Source organism: Ipomoea triloba, chromosome 1 (genome assembly GCF_003576645.1).
Source record: "Ipomoea triloba cultivar NCNSP0323 chromosome 1, ASM357664v1".
Taxonomy (NCBI): Eukaryota; Viridiplantae; Streptophyta; class Magnoliopsida; order Solanales; family Convolvulaceae; genus Ipomoea; species Ipomoea triloba.
Window position 1 is genome coordinate 29,992,064 of NC_044916.1, and position 16,554 is coordinate 30,008,617.

The 16,554-nt window shown below is 34.1% G+C and overlaps 2 protein-coding genes across 2 annotated transcripts; both read right to left on the minus strand.

Moving 5' to 3' along the window:
- Positions 1 to 103: 103 nt before the first annotated feature.
- On the minus strand, positions 104 to 4,410 carry LOC116030485. Its single transcript, XM_031272744.1, has 8 exons — positions 4,110 to 4,410; positions 3,662 to 3,776; positions 3,384 to 3,489; positions 2,985 to 3,167; positions 1,352 to 1,843; positions 845 to 931; positions 693 to 770; positions 104 to 530 (listed from the first exon to the last, which is right to left on the minus strand). Exons 2-7 carry the CDS (start codon positions 3,707 to 3,709, stop codon positions 709 to 711), a joined length of 978 nt encoding a protein of 325 aa, XP_031128604.1. The 5' UTR covers positions 3,710 to 3,776; positions 4,110 to 4,410; the 3' UTR covers positions 104 to 530; positions 693 to 708.
- Positions 4,411 to 9,966: 5,556 nt separating this feature from the next.
- On the minus strand, positions 9,967 to 12,083 carry LOC116009736 (two-component response regulator ORR9-like). The gene is made up of 6 exons (XM_031248897.1): positions 11,863 to 12,083; positions 11,654 to 11,776; positions 11,394 to 11,509; positions 11,193 to 11,270; positions 10,774 to 10,844; positions 9,967 to 10,661 (listed from the first exon to the last, which is right to left on the minus strand). The coding sequence occupies exons 2-6, from the start codon at positions 11,757 to 11,759 to the stop codon at positions 10,226 to 10,228; spliced, it is 807 nt and encodes a 268-aa protein (XP_031104757.1). The 5' UTR covers positions 11,760 to 11,776; positions 11,863 to 12,083; the 3' UTR covers positions 9,967 to 10,225.
- Between the last annotated feature and the right edge of the window lie 4,471 nt (positions 12,084 to 16,554).

The window sequence follows — 16,554 nt, forward strand, 5'->3', positions numbered from 1 at the left end:
CACTGTGAGGCGACTATTAGGGCTCGATCTTGTGTTCTTATCCAAAATTTACTACTCAACAATCAACTGAGCTGCCTGTGTAAACACTGAAACATATGGAGTATTTCTTAAACAACTATGTGGCTGGGTTTATGAGGAAGCAAAAGATCTTATACAATCAATTCGTATGCACAGCTTGATCAATGTATGATCCTCTCAGAAATTTAGAACCACAAAGCATCACTACAATCCCAACGTATTTTCCTATTCTATAATGCCTATCTGGTACAATTAGCTATAAGATGGACCCAATTAGGTTACATATACTGGTTTAAAACCCAAAAGCAAACTCATTTTTGCATATGAAACAAATCAGCATATTTCTGATTTCCTCTTGTCTAACAATCTAACATACAAACACCCTACGAAAACATTGCTTACATCTTCCTCAGACCAATAAAACACCAATGCCTTCAAAAGGGGCATTCAAATTTTGAAGCTTGTTCACATCTAGAGCCATATTTACAAAACCCATTACTTAAAGGATCAACCTGAAACATTGGAAACAAATGTCAGGTGAAAAATCAAATTAAATACAATACGAATACAGATATAGTAGTAAGGCAAAACTGAACAATGAATATAGTGTGTAAAAACCATGATTGAAACATTACTTGAATCTCATAACATCAAATAGACAAGAGAATACGTACCATTGCAATAATTCATTTAATCACTGCCAAAGTCTTCATAACTCAAACCTTCTGATATGGTTTCCAAACTCTTAATATCTGTTAAGATGTTAGGCACAAATGTCAACTCTTCTACTGTTATGAAAACCAAAATCACTTTCCATTGAACTAACCTTGGTGTTCTCCCCTGCTGTGAGGATCCAGGAAGTAATCTGCATCCGTTGCTAGGAAGGGTGATTTTGAATAGCTTTCTAAAATATCTAGAAAGTATAAAATTTCAAGATAAGAATTTGCTGTTGGGTACGGCAAAACTATCAATATAATGCCTACACACTGCTGAACAGGGAGTTTCTCATTGCTTTTGAGTGACTAGGGAAACCCACAGCTACTACCTAAGGGTGTGCACTAGGTAAGCAGACCACAAGGAGGTAAACCAGCCTAGGTTGCCTATAGCAGACTGGCTCAAACCAAAAAAAACAATAGGCTGCTCCTATTGAAAGTCAAACTTGTAACCTTACAGTTACCAAGTCAACAGTCTGGCAAACTAGCTGGGGTTACCAAGTTCCTCTTTGTTTTTGGGAAAACAAAGGAAAAGAGTGGAGGCATGACAAAATGTTGTGTCATGTTTGTGTGCATGTATGTATATGCAAGTATGTGAATGAAAGCGAGAGAGAACGAACCTGTACTGTTACCAAAGTCAGCTGTCAAATCGGACAAGCTAAAGTTTCGAGGTATCTGCCCCAAGAATCCAAACGACGATCCATCAGCATCCAAGATAGTTTCATTCTGAAGTGGGGGATTGGATTCAATACTACTGAAGGATGAAATAGATGGATCCGCAATTACAGAACGAGCTTCAAGGACATTATTGCTGCTACCAAACATGAAATGAGAATTGCCAACATAATCAGCTTCCGACTTAATCATGCCCCCACCATTCAGTCCTTGTAGCATTTCCATACTTGAGGTCTGAGCCAATGGCATGTTAGGCGACACACTAATACTTCTTGAATGAGCAGACATATCAACAGTGTTTGGCATGCATTGCTGCAGTGTGGAAGCACCGTTGGCATACGCATTAGGCAAATTGGCATTCATATTCTGGTGCATGTTCTCGGTCTTCACAATGGATCCAGTATTATCAGTTGTTGTGCATGTTGAATTCCCGTGCACTGCCAATATGTAATACGAGTTAGAACTCTTTCAAATCATCATTGTCACGGGATGGAACGATAGAGAAGGAATGCACACAACTTCACAATTATGCAAATACAGTTCAGAGATGCACCAGTAATATTAAACATTGAAAACAAAATCAACGCTGTGATGTATTTATGAAATAGTCACTCTATCATATAGACAGCTAAGATGCCTTAAGGATATTCACAGCAGTCACATCCTTATACTCTTTGATAAAACTATAATAGCACAATAACTTTATGAATTATTTAGATGGAGAGCCCCAAACACAGTACTATTTGAACTTCAATTATCACAAAATAATTTGTGCAGAAAAAAAGACTATAAATATATTTTCAAAATTCCATCAGATCATTTGTTAGGCAAACAGAAGATCAAATGTAAATTGAACCAAAAAAAGAGTAGAACGGTAGAAGACCAGGTCAATGCACTAGACAAAGGGATGTCAATCTTAGTCCGAAACCAATAGGCTGATGCTGATCCAATAAGACCAAAAAAGGGTTAAGGCCAAAAAGTTTTAGCCCAATTAGCCCGAAACTAATAAACTCGATGGCCCGGATGATAGCCCAAGCCGCTTAATGCTACTCTTTGTTTCACAAGAGATGTGGAACAGAATATACAAGGTAGTTAGTATGTAAGGCATCTTTAGTATTTTTTTAAAAAAAATTAATTTTTATTGACTTTTAAATAAAATTAATAAATTTATAACAAAATAAATTATTTTTTATTAAAATAAATAATGAAAATTTTAAAAAAACTATTATTATTATTGTAAGTGTAAATATATTTAATTATTTTTAGTTGAAATTTGGTAATGGAGGTTTGGATTGATTAAATGATGTATACTTTCATATTTATTAGTATAAAATGTGTTAGTTTACTAAAATTGAAAATTTAGAATGCTAATTTTAAAATGTCAAAAATTTTAGTTGAGACTGCCCAATAAGCCCGATGACCTAGCAATTTAGGGTTAGAGCCAAAAAAATTTGAACTTGATAAAAATTCAGCTCGATAAGCAACTCAACAAGGTTGACCCGAAAGTCGAAAACTGCCATGGCTGGACGGACTGATATCCCTAACTAGACACATCAAATTTAGAAAAAAGCTTCTTACATGGCCGCATCTCTGATCCATTATGCAAGGTAATGGAACTCACTCCAGTTGGACAAATCTGACGAATTAGCTCAACATGCCTCTCAAGCAACTTGTTGAATCTCTGTATTTGGTCCTTCACTATCAACCTCAAATGATATGCCCTGAAGAATTCCTGATTTTCTTCTTCAAGCTTTTGCCACACTGGGGAAATTAAAAGATTTTTAGGGAAAGGTTCAAAGTGGCTAAGGAAACAATTTTTTATATGCTCAAATAGATAGCAAGAGAGAAAACAATCTAGATGCCATATTTCTACCCAACAAAATGCATTAAGGAAACACACACATCAACATCAACGTGCAACAGATTTATTAGTTTCAGCATAGAAGGCCCCAATTGGCGATGAGTAAGACTTCTTACCAAGTTCAGTAAAGCCAGGCTCAATCTTGGCTTGATCTAAGAGGGTACGCACAACTTCTTTCTGGGTCATGTAAAGTTGTAAACATCTTTCTATAAGATTTTGCACCTGAAACCAATAGATGTAAATGGCGCCATCGTGATTATTGATTAATATGTCATTCGTAAGAGTAACTACAGGAAATTTCCAATCACTAGTTTTCATTTTCTCCACAAAATGTAATTTTCTAATCAAGAAACAAAGCAAATACATGTTGCCATAGCTATATCCGAAAGCTTACCAGTTGAATATCTTGACGAGAAACTTTCTTAATCTCTCCACTAGACATTTTATCAATGCTCCAATAAGAACTTCTTGCTCAAACACTTGTCAATGGTTGTTCAAAATCTTCACACCTGATAGAAAAATATATATATATACAGACAGTTAAACACCAGAGTGTCTGGAATAAGGATTAAGGAACACACTTGTGGCTAACCTGGTACAAACAGAATGATATAAACAACAAGATCATAAATTTAATTTAAGCAGCTCCTTTTGAATTTTGATCCTCATTCAGATAATATAAACGCAGCATAGTAAACATACATAAACAGTTAAACACGCACACATAAAATAAATAAATAAAAATATGTCTATGATTAATTCAGAGCAGAATCGAACAATTTTCCTCAGTAAAAAACACAAAAAACTAAAGTAGAGGTGAAAAAGTATGAAAGTAAGCTAACCTAAAGCAAAATCAGAGTATAAGTTTGGGGAATGAATTGATGACGCCGGCGGCGACAACCGTCCGATTGGGTTGGGTTCTCTCCCTGCACCTGACTTCTTGTGCAGGAGAGAGTTTTGGGAAGATCCCTCCTCAGATTCTTCGAAAGCTAATTAAAAATTCCAGAAACTCGATCACGTTTTGTTTCTGGGAGCCCAACTTTTCAGCGCTTACCACTTGCCATATAAAATGTCTGCTACAGTTAGGTGCTATTATATGCTTTAAAAATACAGTGAAAAATGGCAACCGGACGCTATTATCCATGTCTGCCAAAAACATTGTACGCAAATACGGAGTAAACTATATATTTTCCATTTTCATAGGAGCTTTTATTACACAATCTGCTGTTGTTGCCACTCTTGTTTTTTCTTTCCTTTTTTTTTTTTTCCTGCTCAATCAATGCAAAGAGTTTAGTACATGGACTCAAAATCTTACTCCTCCAATTTTACTTCGGATGTGACGAATACTAATAAGCTATTTTTTTATATGGGTTCTAATACAATGTTTTCATCAAAAGTTGTATGTGTAGAGTAAAAAATAAGAGTACATTATCTAATATTTTTTCAACGCAAAACATGATGAATTATTCTCGTTTCTAACATTATTAATGAGACTTAAATCTAAGATATATTTCTTAATAGTGACATGAGTATTGTTATCAAATTCAAATTCTTTTAGTAGATTTATCATTTTCTTGAGATAGTTTATATAGCCCCGCCCCCAACAAAATTGAAAATTCATGAATTTTGTGAAGGCTAATGTATGCTTTCATCTACAGCCTCCCCTACGTTGGCGTTAAAAAAATCCTAGGCTTCAGAACACCTTGTGCATCCACCCTAAGAGCATCCTTATCAATGGAGGTTTTCGCTATTTTTTTAGGAGTTTTTGTAAGTCTGATTAAGAAAGAGAAAATAGGGGATAGATGATGAAAAAAAATAAAACAAATCAAATTAAAAAATAAAGAAGGCCAGTGTTGCGCCTGACAACACTTGCTTCTTTTTCACAAGTACTTTTACTGTGCTATGAACCCAATTTTGCAGAAGTGAATTTATTTTCTCTCTTGGACTCTCTCTCTCTCTTCCAAGTCACCTACTTTTGTACTATGAACCTTACACTAACCATTGGTGTGGATGCCCTAAGGCTATCCGGCACATCATCAAGTACATGAGTGCCCCAAGACATCTATTACCCCAAAATTGTAAGACCGTCAGGCGCCAGCACATTCATTACTTTCCATGTGAATATGAGAGAATCGAATTGAGCCAAACTTCTTGGCTAAGTCTTTGCAATCTCTAATAGGGGTGGGCATTTCGGTTTTCGGTTCGGTTTTTTCGGTTTCGGTTTCGATTTCGATTTTTAAAAAATTAAACCATTCGGTTTAATATTAGAGTTCGGTTCGGTTTCAGTTCGGTTTACGACTCCCGAATTTCAACATTTCCTACGCGATAAGGCGGTCAGGGACACCGCGACTTAACGGGACACCGTGATAACTATGTATGAAACATCACATAATCCAAATCCAAAGTCTAATATCTAAATATTAAATACCAACATAACAAATTAACAATTCAAACAAATTAAAATAAAAAATAAAACTAATGCTGAGAAACAAATTTTAAAAAAATTAATAATATTAGATTAGCATATGTTACAATGTAATAGGGTCAGTTGAATTAAAAAAAATAATAATAAATAAAAAATAAAACTGGAACTAATATTCCAAAATTGGACTTCCAGTTCACTGGAATGAAATTTCATTCTAGTGAACTGGAGGAATGAATTTAGAAATTCATTCCACTGGAATGAATTTTTTCATTCCAATTAGGATATACATATATATAATTTAATATATATTTATTATATATAATATATATTTGTATATATTATTATTAAAACCTAACCACGTTCGGTTCGGTTCGGTTTTCACTAAATCGTTCGGTTCGGTTCGATTTTTAACCGAATCGTTCGGTTTACAAGAATCTCGAACCGTTCAGTTTTGTATTACTAGTTCAGTTCGGATCGGTTCAGTCCGGTTCGATTCGGTTCGGATAAACCGAACCAAATTGCCCACCCCTGATCTCTAATAAGCATGACAACCCCCTCATTGCAATTTCTCTGGTCCTCTATGACTGTCACTGCTATTGCCAAGTCCATTTCAACCCAAATTTTAAAAAAATATTTTAGTAGAGTCGTAGACCTTCACTTGGACCATACAACTTGGCTGAGAACCCCAATTGGGTTAATGATTTACCAATATTAGTTTGTTTAATTGATCAGCCCTAAGCCCCTAATTGAAAGTTCCTGTAGCAAGGACTAATAATCAAGATTTCTATTAATATAACCCAAACTCTAAAGTCCAACGTAAGAAGCCTGCACGTCCAAATTAGGCAAATTATGTTGTGGACCCAGGACCTGGGTCCAAAACTACGTCGTTTTTTGTCTTTTTTTTTTTTTTTTAAATTAGTAAACATATTGCTAAATATAGAGTTGTCTAAAAATGTGTGAATGTAGAGGTTTCAAAGTGTGAATGTAAAGTATAGGAATCGTGAATGTACATTTATGATTGTGTGAATGTAGANAAAAATCCTAGGCTTCAGAACACCTTGTGCATCCACCCTAAGAGCATCCTTATCAATGGAGGTTTTCGCTATTTTTTTAGGAGTTTTTGTAAGTCTGATTAAGAAAGAGAAAATAGGGGATAGATGATGAAAAAAAATAAAACAAATCAAATTAAAAAATAAAGAAGGCCAGTGTTGCGCCTGACAACACTTGCTTCTTTTTCACAAGTACTTTTACTGTGCTATGAACCCAATTTTGCAGAAGTGAATTTATTTTCTCTCTTGGACTCTCTCTCTCTCTTCCAAGTCACCTACTTTTGTACTATGAACCTTACACTAACCATTGGTGTGGATGCCCTAAGGCTATCCGGCACATCATCAAGTACATGAGTGCCCCAAGACATCTATTACCCCAAAATTGTAAGACCGTCAGGCGCCAGCACATTCATTACTTTCCATGTGAATATGAGAGAATCGAATTGAGCCAAACTTCTTGGCTAAGTCTTTGCAATCTCTAATAGGGGTGGGCATTTCGGTTTTCGGTTCGGTTTTTTCGGTTTCGGTTTCGATTTCGATTTTTAAAAAATTAAACCATTCGGTTTAATATTAGAGTTCGGTTCGGTTTCAGTTCGGTTTACGACTCCCGAATTTCAACATTTCCTACGCGATAAGGCGGTCAGGGACACCGCGACTTAACGGGACACCGTGATAACTATGTATGAAACATCACATAATCCAAATCCAAAGTCTAATATCTAAATATTAAATACCAACATAACAAATTAACAATTCAAACAAATTAAAATAAAAAATAAAACTAATGCTGAGAAACAAATTTTAAAAAAATTAATAATATTAGATTAGCATATGTTACAATGTAATAGGGTCAGTTGAATTAAAAAAAATAATAATAAATAAAAAATAAAACTGGAACTAATATTCCAAAATTGGACTTCCAGTTCACTGGAATGAAATTTCATTCTAGTGAACTGGAGGAATGAATTTAGAAATTCATTCCACTGGAATGAATTTTTTCATTCCAATTAGGATATACATATATATAATTTAATATATATTTATTATATATAATATATATTTGTATATATTATTATTAAAACCTAACCACGTTCGGTTCGGTTCGGTTTTCACTAAATCGTTCGGTTCGGTTCGATTTTTAACCGAATCGTTCGGTTTACAAGAATCTCGAACCGTTCAGTTTTGTATTACTAGTTCAGTTCGGATCGGTTCAGTCCGGTTCGATTCGGTTCGGATAAACCGAACCAAATTGCCCACCCCTGATCTCTAATAAGCATGACAACCCCCTCATTGCAATTTCTCTGGTCCTCTATGACTGTCACTGCTATTGCCAAGTCCATTTCAACCCAAATTTTAAAAAAATATTTTAGTAGAGTCGTAGACCTTCACTTGGACCATACAACTTGGCTGAGAACCCCAATTGGGTTAATGATTTACCAATATTAGTTTGTTTAATTGATCAGCCCTAAGCCCCTAATTGAAAGTTCCTGTAGCAAGGACTAATAATCAAGATTTCTATTAATATAACCCAAACTCTAAAGTCCAACGTAAGAAGCCTGCACGTCCAAATTAGGCAAATTATGTTGTGGACCCAGGACCTGGGTCCAAAACTACGTCGTTTTTTGTCTTTTTTTTTTTTTTTTAAATTAGTAAACATATTGCTAAATATAGAGTTGTCTAAAAATGTGTGAATGTAGAGGTTTCAAAGTGTGAATGTAAAGTATAGGAATCGTGAATGTAGAGTTATGCATGTGTGAATCTGTAATAGAGTTAAAAGTTCTAGCAACTTGTAACCCTGTAATGTGTGAATGTGGACTTTACAAAGTGTGAATGTAGAGTACAGTGTATGTGAATATAGAGTATAGGAATCGTGAATGTAGAGTTATGCATGTGTGAATCTGTAATAGAGTTAAAAGTTCTAGCAACTTGTAACCCTGTAATGTGTGAATGTGGACTTTACAAAGTGTGAATGTAGAGTACAGTGTATGTGAATATAGAGTATAGAAATCGTGAATGTAGAGTTATGCATGTGTGAATCTGTAATAGAGTTAAAAGTTCTAGCAACTTGTAACCCTGTAATGTGTGAATGTGAAGTTCTCAAGTTGTGAATATAGAGTATAGGACCTGTGAATATAGAGTTTTGAATGTGTGAATGCATAACAGTGATTATATAGTTACTAAACATATAATCTTGTAATGTGTGAATGTGGACTTTACAAAGTGTGAATGTAGAGTATCATATAATCCTATAATGTGTGAATGTGGAGTTTACAAAGTGTGAATGTAGAGTACAGTGTATGTGAATATAGAGTATACTGTATGTGAATTTAGACCCAGGTCCACCTTGCAAGGTAGACTTGGGTCCACGGCATAACAATTGTCCAAATTACCGACATATATAACCAGAAGAAACGTGCTTGTTTTTTATTAAATGGACTAAAGCCCGATCATTTTGAATAGGCCCAAAAGCCCAGGATCGGTTCTGTTTTCAAATTTAGGAAAAGAGTAATAGGGTAATACTAATGGTTCGCGGAAAAATATTTATGAGGGAATGGAATTAAAAGTTTCTGAAAATAATTACTATGAAATGTATTTCATTGTTTTGTTGGTGGTAAATAAATTATGATCTACACTAGGGTTTAAATATGATATCTCTCATTTGAGAAGTTACCTATGTCACTCAATCACAAGACTTTTGACGTATAAAGACACATATGTTCTTATACAATAGTTATGTCATCTCATTTTTTCTTCCTAACTCTCATGGAAAACAAAATCTCCTGTACTACCTAGGATTTTGTTTTCGTCAAATGTGAGGAATTCATATTTTCCAATGTAAAATGAATTTTATGAACCAAACACCAAAAAACAACATTTACCCCCACTTTTAGGATAATATTTTCATTGGAAATTTTTTTCCATCCAGTCAAACACATAAGTGTAAAATTTATGCCTTTTGCTGTAAACATCGCTAGATCTAAGATTTTTGTAATTTTTTGTTTTTGAGTGTTTCTTTTTGTTGTATTAAAGAAAGGGTAAAAATGTAGTCAACTTTTTCCAATATTTCTTTTTTTTTTTCCAATCATTTTTTTCTTACAAATTATGTTTTTAAACTACGACACCATGTCTAATAATTCCTGTTTTAAGGTGTATGTATGGGCAGTTGGACAAAGCCACATTACAGAAAATTGAGAGATGAAAGAAAAAAAAAATGTGTCCAAAATCTACCAAAGCTTTGAAAAAGTCAGATTTGATGATTGGCATCCATAATAACAAGTTTTCTACCTATTATATCAGCAAATCAAAATTGGATAAAAGTTTCCACATTAGATGTCCTGCAGAACTCTCAACATATAATCACGAATTCCTCTCTACATTTGTATTTTTTTGTTCCCATCTATTAACTAAAACAAGGGAGAGAAAGGAAAAGGGTTGGTAATTAAAACTTCTAAGTGAAGTGCCCAGAGAAGATGATCATAATAGGTTAGAGACAGCAGTGAGTGAGACCATTATTGTTGTATCTTGGTCTTGTTCTATCTGGTGAAAGCCTTTCTTCCATGGCCTTCCTCTTGTTTTCATTACTATTATTCACCAGTGGCTGTGGCTCGTCCCCCCGCCCTTGTGGCGGTTCTTGTCTCGTTCTAGTTCTTCCCGGTGAAAGGCTTTCTTCGATGGCCTTCCTCGAGTCTTCATCGCTATTCATCACCTGTTGTTGCTCTTCTGTCTGTGCCTGCAATTTCACATCTTCTACAGCACATTCTTGTTGGATTAGAGGGTGTTCTGGTGATGGTTCTTGGCTGTCCCGGGGTTCGTTTTCGGGCTTCTTGCATTTGGTTTTCATCATATGAGGTCTAAGCTTATTTACATCTGATAACCTCACAGGCTTGAGGAAGAATTCCTCTGCCCCTTCTTCTAAACATCTGCAAATTTTACAAACTTGCCATTAATCCTATATATCCTGCCAAAAATTCTTCAAGAATCACATAAACCCAGACCAGAAATTGTTCATTTTTCATTGCTCATTGTTCTTACCTACTGATTCTTGAAGGAACATTCTCAGATGACATAATGACTACAGGAATGTTTCTCAGATATGAAGATTCCTGTCAGAGGACAACAAAGTAAATGAATTAACACCAAAACTATTTCTGGGTAAAAGTCTAGGCTGCAATGCCTAAAATTTAGGGAAGCTTACTAAAGAAAGGGGTCATAATAAATAAAGACAACAAAGCCAAGTACTTGGGGCAGGTGGGCAAGATTTTGGCTACAGATTGTAATTGATCTCAAAATTGAATGCCAATGAAAGGACTGGGTAACTTTAGAACTTAGTTTGGTTTGGAAGTTTTTGTTATGGAGTAAATTATATTTCCTGGAGAGGGAAGTGATGCAGAGGTGGCAGGGAAAGTAAGAAAAAGGAATATTGGCAAGAAGAGGAACAAGACAAAACATACCTTAATTTTCTTGAGTAGATCATAGCCTGTCATCCCAGGCATGCAGTAGTCTGTAATTACAAGGTTCACTTCTACTTCCTGCCAAATCCCAAAGAAACATTTCAGAAAATCCAGAGAACAATCAATTAATTAAAGGGGGAAAAAAAAAAAGAAAACCCCAGAAATCATATCCCTGAAAATCAAAGGGATATGTAGAATTACCTGGGGTTGGGGATGGTTGGATAGAACAGATGGATGATGGTTTGTGTTGTTCTCATCATCATGTTCATGTAAACCCAGAAATTCTAAAGCCTTGCTACCAGAATCCACTGTAGTAACTGCAAGGAAGAAAAAAATGCAAAATTACAAAGAAATCTCTGAAATCAGAACCAAAACAAACAAAAAAAACCCCATCACCATCAGGAATCAAATCCTTGATCTAATCAAAATCAATGTATTAGTTTAACCAAGAAAGCACCCACCTTGACAAGAGGAGGTTCTGAAGAGCCTCTCTATGAGCTTCCTATCTATGAGGCTATCATCAACAGCCAAAACATGAAACTGTGACTCTGCAGCTGCCATGCCCATTGCTCCAATTCCTCAATCTTGAAAGAACACAACACAGAAAATATGTGGGGTTGTGTGTGTGTATATGAAGGAAGTTTGTGTGGAAAGAAGTAAGAAGACCCACCAAAATAAAATCCACAACAACACACAGAAAGGGCAAGGTCTGACCAGATCTCAACCAAAGATCTCCCAGAATTTTCCAATCTGGATTCTGAATTACTCCACAAGGCAAGCAATGGCAAAAGCCAACCACACCATATATATTTCAGTAATTAAAAAGATTGCATATCCAGAAAGAACATGGGAGTGCTTACAAGCATTGTTTTTTCTGTATTGAAAAATGATTCTTTGGAGGGTAGGCTTATTATATATGTTAGAGTATTATATTTATTTAACAGGGGAAATTTTAATTTTATTTTTTCTTTATATATATGAAAAGGAAAGTTTTTGGGGATTGAAAACAAAAGGGGTGGGATGGGGGTAGGGGGTGGGGGTACACGTGGGGCCTACCAAAATCCTCCAAGAGATACAGGTGATGTCAGCAGAGGTGCCTTTTTACCTGGTGTGAAATCATGTGCACTTCCATATCTTGAGCAGGTGCAAAGAGACCGCAATTTCTCTTGATTCCTTTTAAGATTTGCTCCTCATGCCCCCCCTCCCCTCCCTCATGCATCCCATCCCATCCCATCTTACCTTCTCCTTCATTTCTCTACTAATTTTTTTTATTTAAATAAAATTTAGAAAAATAACTTATCTAAGTCTAACCAATAAATAAATCCAATAATATAATTAAGACAACCAATTTCAAATCTTGTTTTAAAGTGATATTCATGGTTGTTTTCATTAGCTTTGTCTACAACCATAGTTGCCCAAGATTGGAAACAAGCACAACCGCCTATCTGCTGGGTAGTTTTTTAAAAAATATACATGTGAGATTTATGTAAATATTAAAAAAAAAAAAGTTACATGTTCACCAAAATAGTGGTGGCCCATTGAATAGGTAATATATAGACTTTAGTTAGCGAATTTAATTGTATGAGTACTTGTAATCGTTAATCATAGTACACAATGCAATTAGTCATATTATAAGTGGTTGTATCTAATACTAAAATCAATCTATCACCTTAGACTTTCTTTAAAATTTATATATTTAAAAACTTAATTAAAAGTTTGATTAAACATACAAAAAATCATATTCTATCATTTAAAAAATTGTTAATGAAAATAAGCACAAAAATGAAGATTGAATAGTATATATAAAAACTAAAATGGAACAGTGGGAGTAAGTGAGTAACATCCTATTATTGCAGTACTTTAATCTAAAATCTAAAGATTCACAAATATAATGATAATCATAATTCGGACACATGCATACAAATACAAATTAAGAAATTGTATGTTAGAAAAATGACCATTGAATATATATCCACAACATTTAAGCATCCAACTAAACCTTTCAAATACCTAGGTCCTATTAAACATCTTCTATTCAATTGGCACTTTTGTGACTCGACCTTGAAGGAAAGTCACATGATCAAATATCGGTGGTGGGGTATTGATCTCTTTGAAGTACAAATAGAGAAAGTATATGACAAATGCTACCTTGTAATATAGTTAATAGTATAACATGCTCAGTGACTTTAAAGGGGGCTATAATAGACAGAGAAAGTATATGACAAATACTACCTTGTAATAGAGTTAATAGTATATCATGCTCCATGACCTTAAAGGGAATGAATATATATATGAATATATTGGGGGTGTTTGGTAAATAGTTGTTAGCTAATTGGGTTAGTGGATTCTGATTATAGAAATATGCTTAGTAAATTATCTGTTAGTTGATACTAGTAGCTGATTACATGCAAAATGACGTTCCCAAAAATGATCGAAATAACTACTTTTAGCAGTTTTTTGAATTTTAGTGTTTTTGAGCAATAAGTTGTTACAAAAAGCTAATTAATCAAACAATTATATTGACTGTTTAACCAAGTCAAACATGCTATTATTAATGGCGGATTTGGAGGAGAACAACAAGGTATTATACCCAAAGCATGTTAAAAGACTGTTTTCCCCCTCAATTTGACGTCCACTTAACCAGCTTGTGATGGAAGGACCAACATTGGAAACAATTTGATAGTCAAGTTCTAAATTGTCCAAATTAAAAGTCGATGATCAATTTTGGAAAATCACGATAGTCGGAGAACCAATGCTGGAATTAACTCCTTTTTATATGGTGTGATAATTTTGGTACAATGTTGATTTATAATTAATACATTTTGAAAAGTTTTATTTAATCTTTTTTCTATTGTGACAACTATATTTAATTATATTATTTGACATAATTAAGGGGAGGGTGGAAAGGTATACACTAGAGCACCACAACGTGTTACGTATCACCTCATAAAAAGTAATAGTCAATTTTAACCAAGTTCATTTTTTACCAATTATAATATACTAGTAAAAGATAAGTGCATATCCTTGGTAAGCATATAATAGAATATATAAAACATAAATGTATAGTACATATATCAACTTAAACTTCTAGTTGATATGTAACACATTATATATTTAGGTTGATATGAAATTCAAATCCGTGTAAAAGGTTATGTCCACGTGTTGTGTGTGACCCATCAAAAGATATACCAGAGCCAGACTCATGCATCATCAATAAAAAATAGTGAGTTTACCAACTTAGTCTTCTAGAGGTTGTATTAAATCAAGATTATATTTTTAGACTTTTAAAAAATTTTAAAGTGTTTAATTTTAAATGACTTTCATAAAACTTTTATAAACTTTATAATAGTCTATAAAAACATGTATCACAAACATTTATATATTTGTATTAACTTAAAAAATATATATTAAAAAGCCTACAAAAAATCTTTTATCACTTTAAATTAAAAAATACATTCCTACGAACTGTCCATAACTTTTATTGATACTTATTATTAAATTAATTTTAAAAAACTTTTATAATATATAATATATTTTATAAATCTTAAATAAATATATGTATTGTAAAAAAAATTTGATTATCACAAAAATATAGGTATTATACATAAAAGACATTACAATATAATTTTTTTAATAAACATATATAATTCAAGAAGTGCACACTCACACATAAAACTAATATAACGAGGAATATTGGGAAAAGAGTCAAATAGACCCTCAAACATTACTTGAAAAGTCAATTAGGTACCTAAACTTTTTAAAGATCCAATTAAACCTTTAACATTTTATTTTCGCACAATGGAGCCCAAAAACAGGTTAGTGACCTGCAATAGGAAGTCATTAGGTTTCAGGCATATTTTCTGATTAAAAAACCGATCGTCGGCGACCAGACAAAAGATGGTGCTGGCGTAAGGCGGTCATTAGGTTTCAGGCATATTTTCTGATTAAAAAACCGATCATCGGCGACCAGACAAAAAATGGTGCCGGTGTAAGGCGACTGTCGCCGAATTTTGTCATGAACAGTAAATGACCTAGTATCTGATCATACACACTTTCTCAATCTGTTGAAGCACAAAAAATCAATTCGCATCCACTAAGGCTCGATCTCATAACCTCCCATATGCAAGAGTCACTACATGCCATATGAGCACAAGGTGCTTGGCCTCAATTTAACATGTTAAAGGACTTAATTGAACTTTTTAAATGTTTAGGGGTCTAATTGACTTTTCAGGTAATGTTTAGGGACTTATTTGATCTTTTTCCCTATAAAAAGTGTATAACCTAATTAAATCACCAATCATTTATTTCATTTTATGCTATTATTACACAGGGGCGGATCCAGCATGGGGGCAGCTGCCTCCACTCATCCCACCCCACCCCTATATAGCCCTTGTATATATATATGTGTGTGTGTAATACCCCGTATTTTCCTAACATTATTATTTTATCCTAAGGCGTTGACATTCATAAGTTATGATCTCCCGATGTCTCAAAAGAATTATTATAAGTAAGGACAGTTAGTAATAAGCTGCGATCGTACGTACCAGTCACGAACCGAGAAAATTTTAAGGATATAGATTCAGTTCGAATTTTCTAGAATTTGGGTTTTTAAGCATTATACGATTAAGCCTGAATTTCTAGTTAGTTCAAGAAAAATTTCAAATGGACTGTAAGGGATAAGTTGTTACGAACTCTGTACCTATATTTAGCGGAATACCGAAAAATTCCCAAACTTGGTGATTTGCGACGGGAATATTTTTGTATACATGTTCATAGCTTGGATATGCTTGTATATGTTGTATTTATGTCCATATAGGCTTATACTTGTGAAAATAGTGAAAGGAAATCAGGATAGATTCTGGCAGTAACTTCCGAGATTTATTGGGAAAAATTGGTAAGGTATTTTGATCCTATTTTTTTAGACATGTAGTTCTATAAGTGTAGAACCCGCATATAAAATTTCATAATGATCGGAGTAGTATAAGTATGGTTTTCGAATTTTTCTCCAAAACTGGTCCAGAGAGAGAAAAATTCCGGACAGCACACTGCCAAGGGCAAAGATGGAATTTTCTGTGTTTATTCGCGGACCAAAATGACCAAAACTTTTTATGGACATCAAGTACTATAAGTTGGGATTCTACCATAAAAATTTCAAGTGAAAAAGAGTTCGGGAACTATTTTTACCGGCTCAATCTTTCGGACAGCGCCAAGCTGAAATTTTCTGAATTATGTTTAGTATGATTATGGATGTGTTAATGATAATTGTGAGGTAGTTAGTGAGTTAATGGTGATTAGGTGATGCTAAGGACGTGGATTAATGATGGAGACTAAATGATAATCTCATGATTTTTGGGTTATGGTT

Coding starts and splice junctions, on each gene's coding strand:
- LOC116030485 (XM_031272744.1), bottom strand. CDS start 3,709: ATGTCTAGTGGAGAGATTAAGAAAGTTTCTCGTCAAGATATTCAACTG. Junction 3,490..3,661: donor CTCGTCAAGATATTCAACTG/GTAAGCTTTCGG, acceptor TATTGGTTTCAG/GTGCAAAATCTTATAGAAAG. Junction 1,844..2,984: donor TGGATCAGAGATGCGGCCAT/GTAAGAAGCTTT, acceptor ACATATTGGCAG/TGCACGGGAATTCAACATGC.
- LOC116009736 (XM_031248897.1), bottom strand. CDS start 11,759: ATGGGCATGGCAGCTGCAGAGTCACAGTTTCATGTTTTGGCTGTTGAT. Junction 11,510..11,653: donor CAGAACCTCCTCTTGTCAAG/GTGGGTGCTTTC, acceptor TCTTCCTTGCAG/TTACTACAGTGGATTCTGGT. Junction 10,662..10,773: donor GTTCCTTCAAGAATCAGTAG/GTAAGAACAATG, acceptor TAAAATTTGCAG/ATGTTTAGAAGAAGGGGCAG.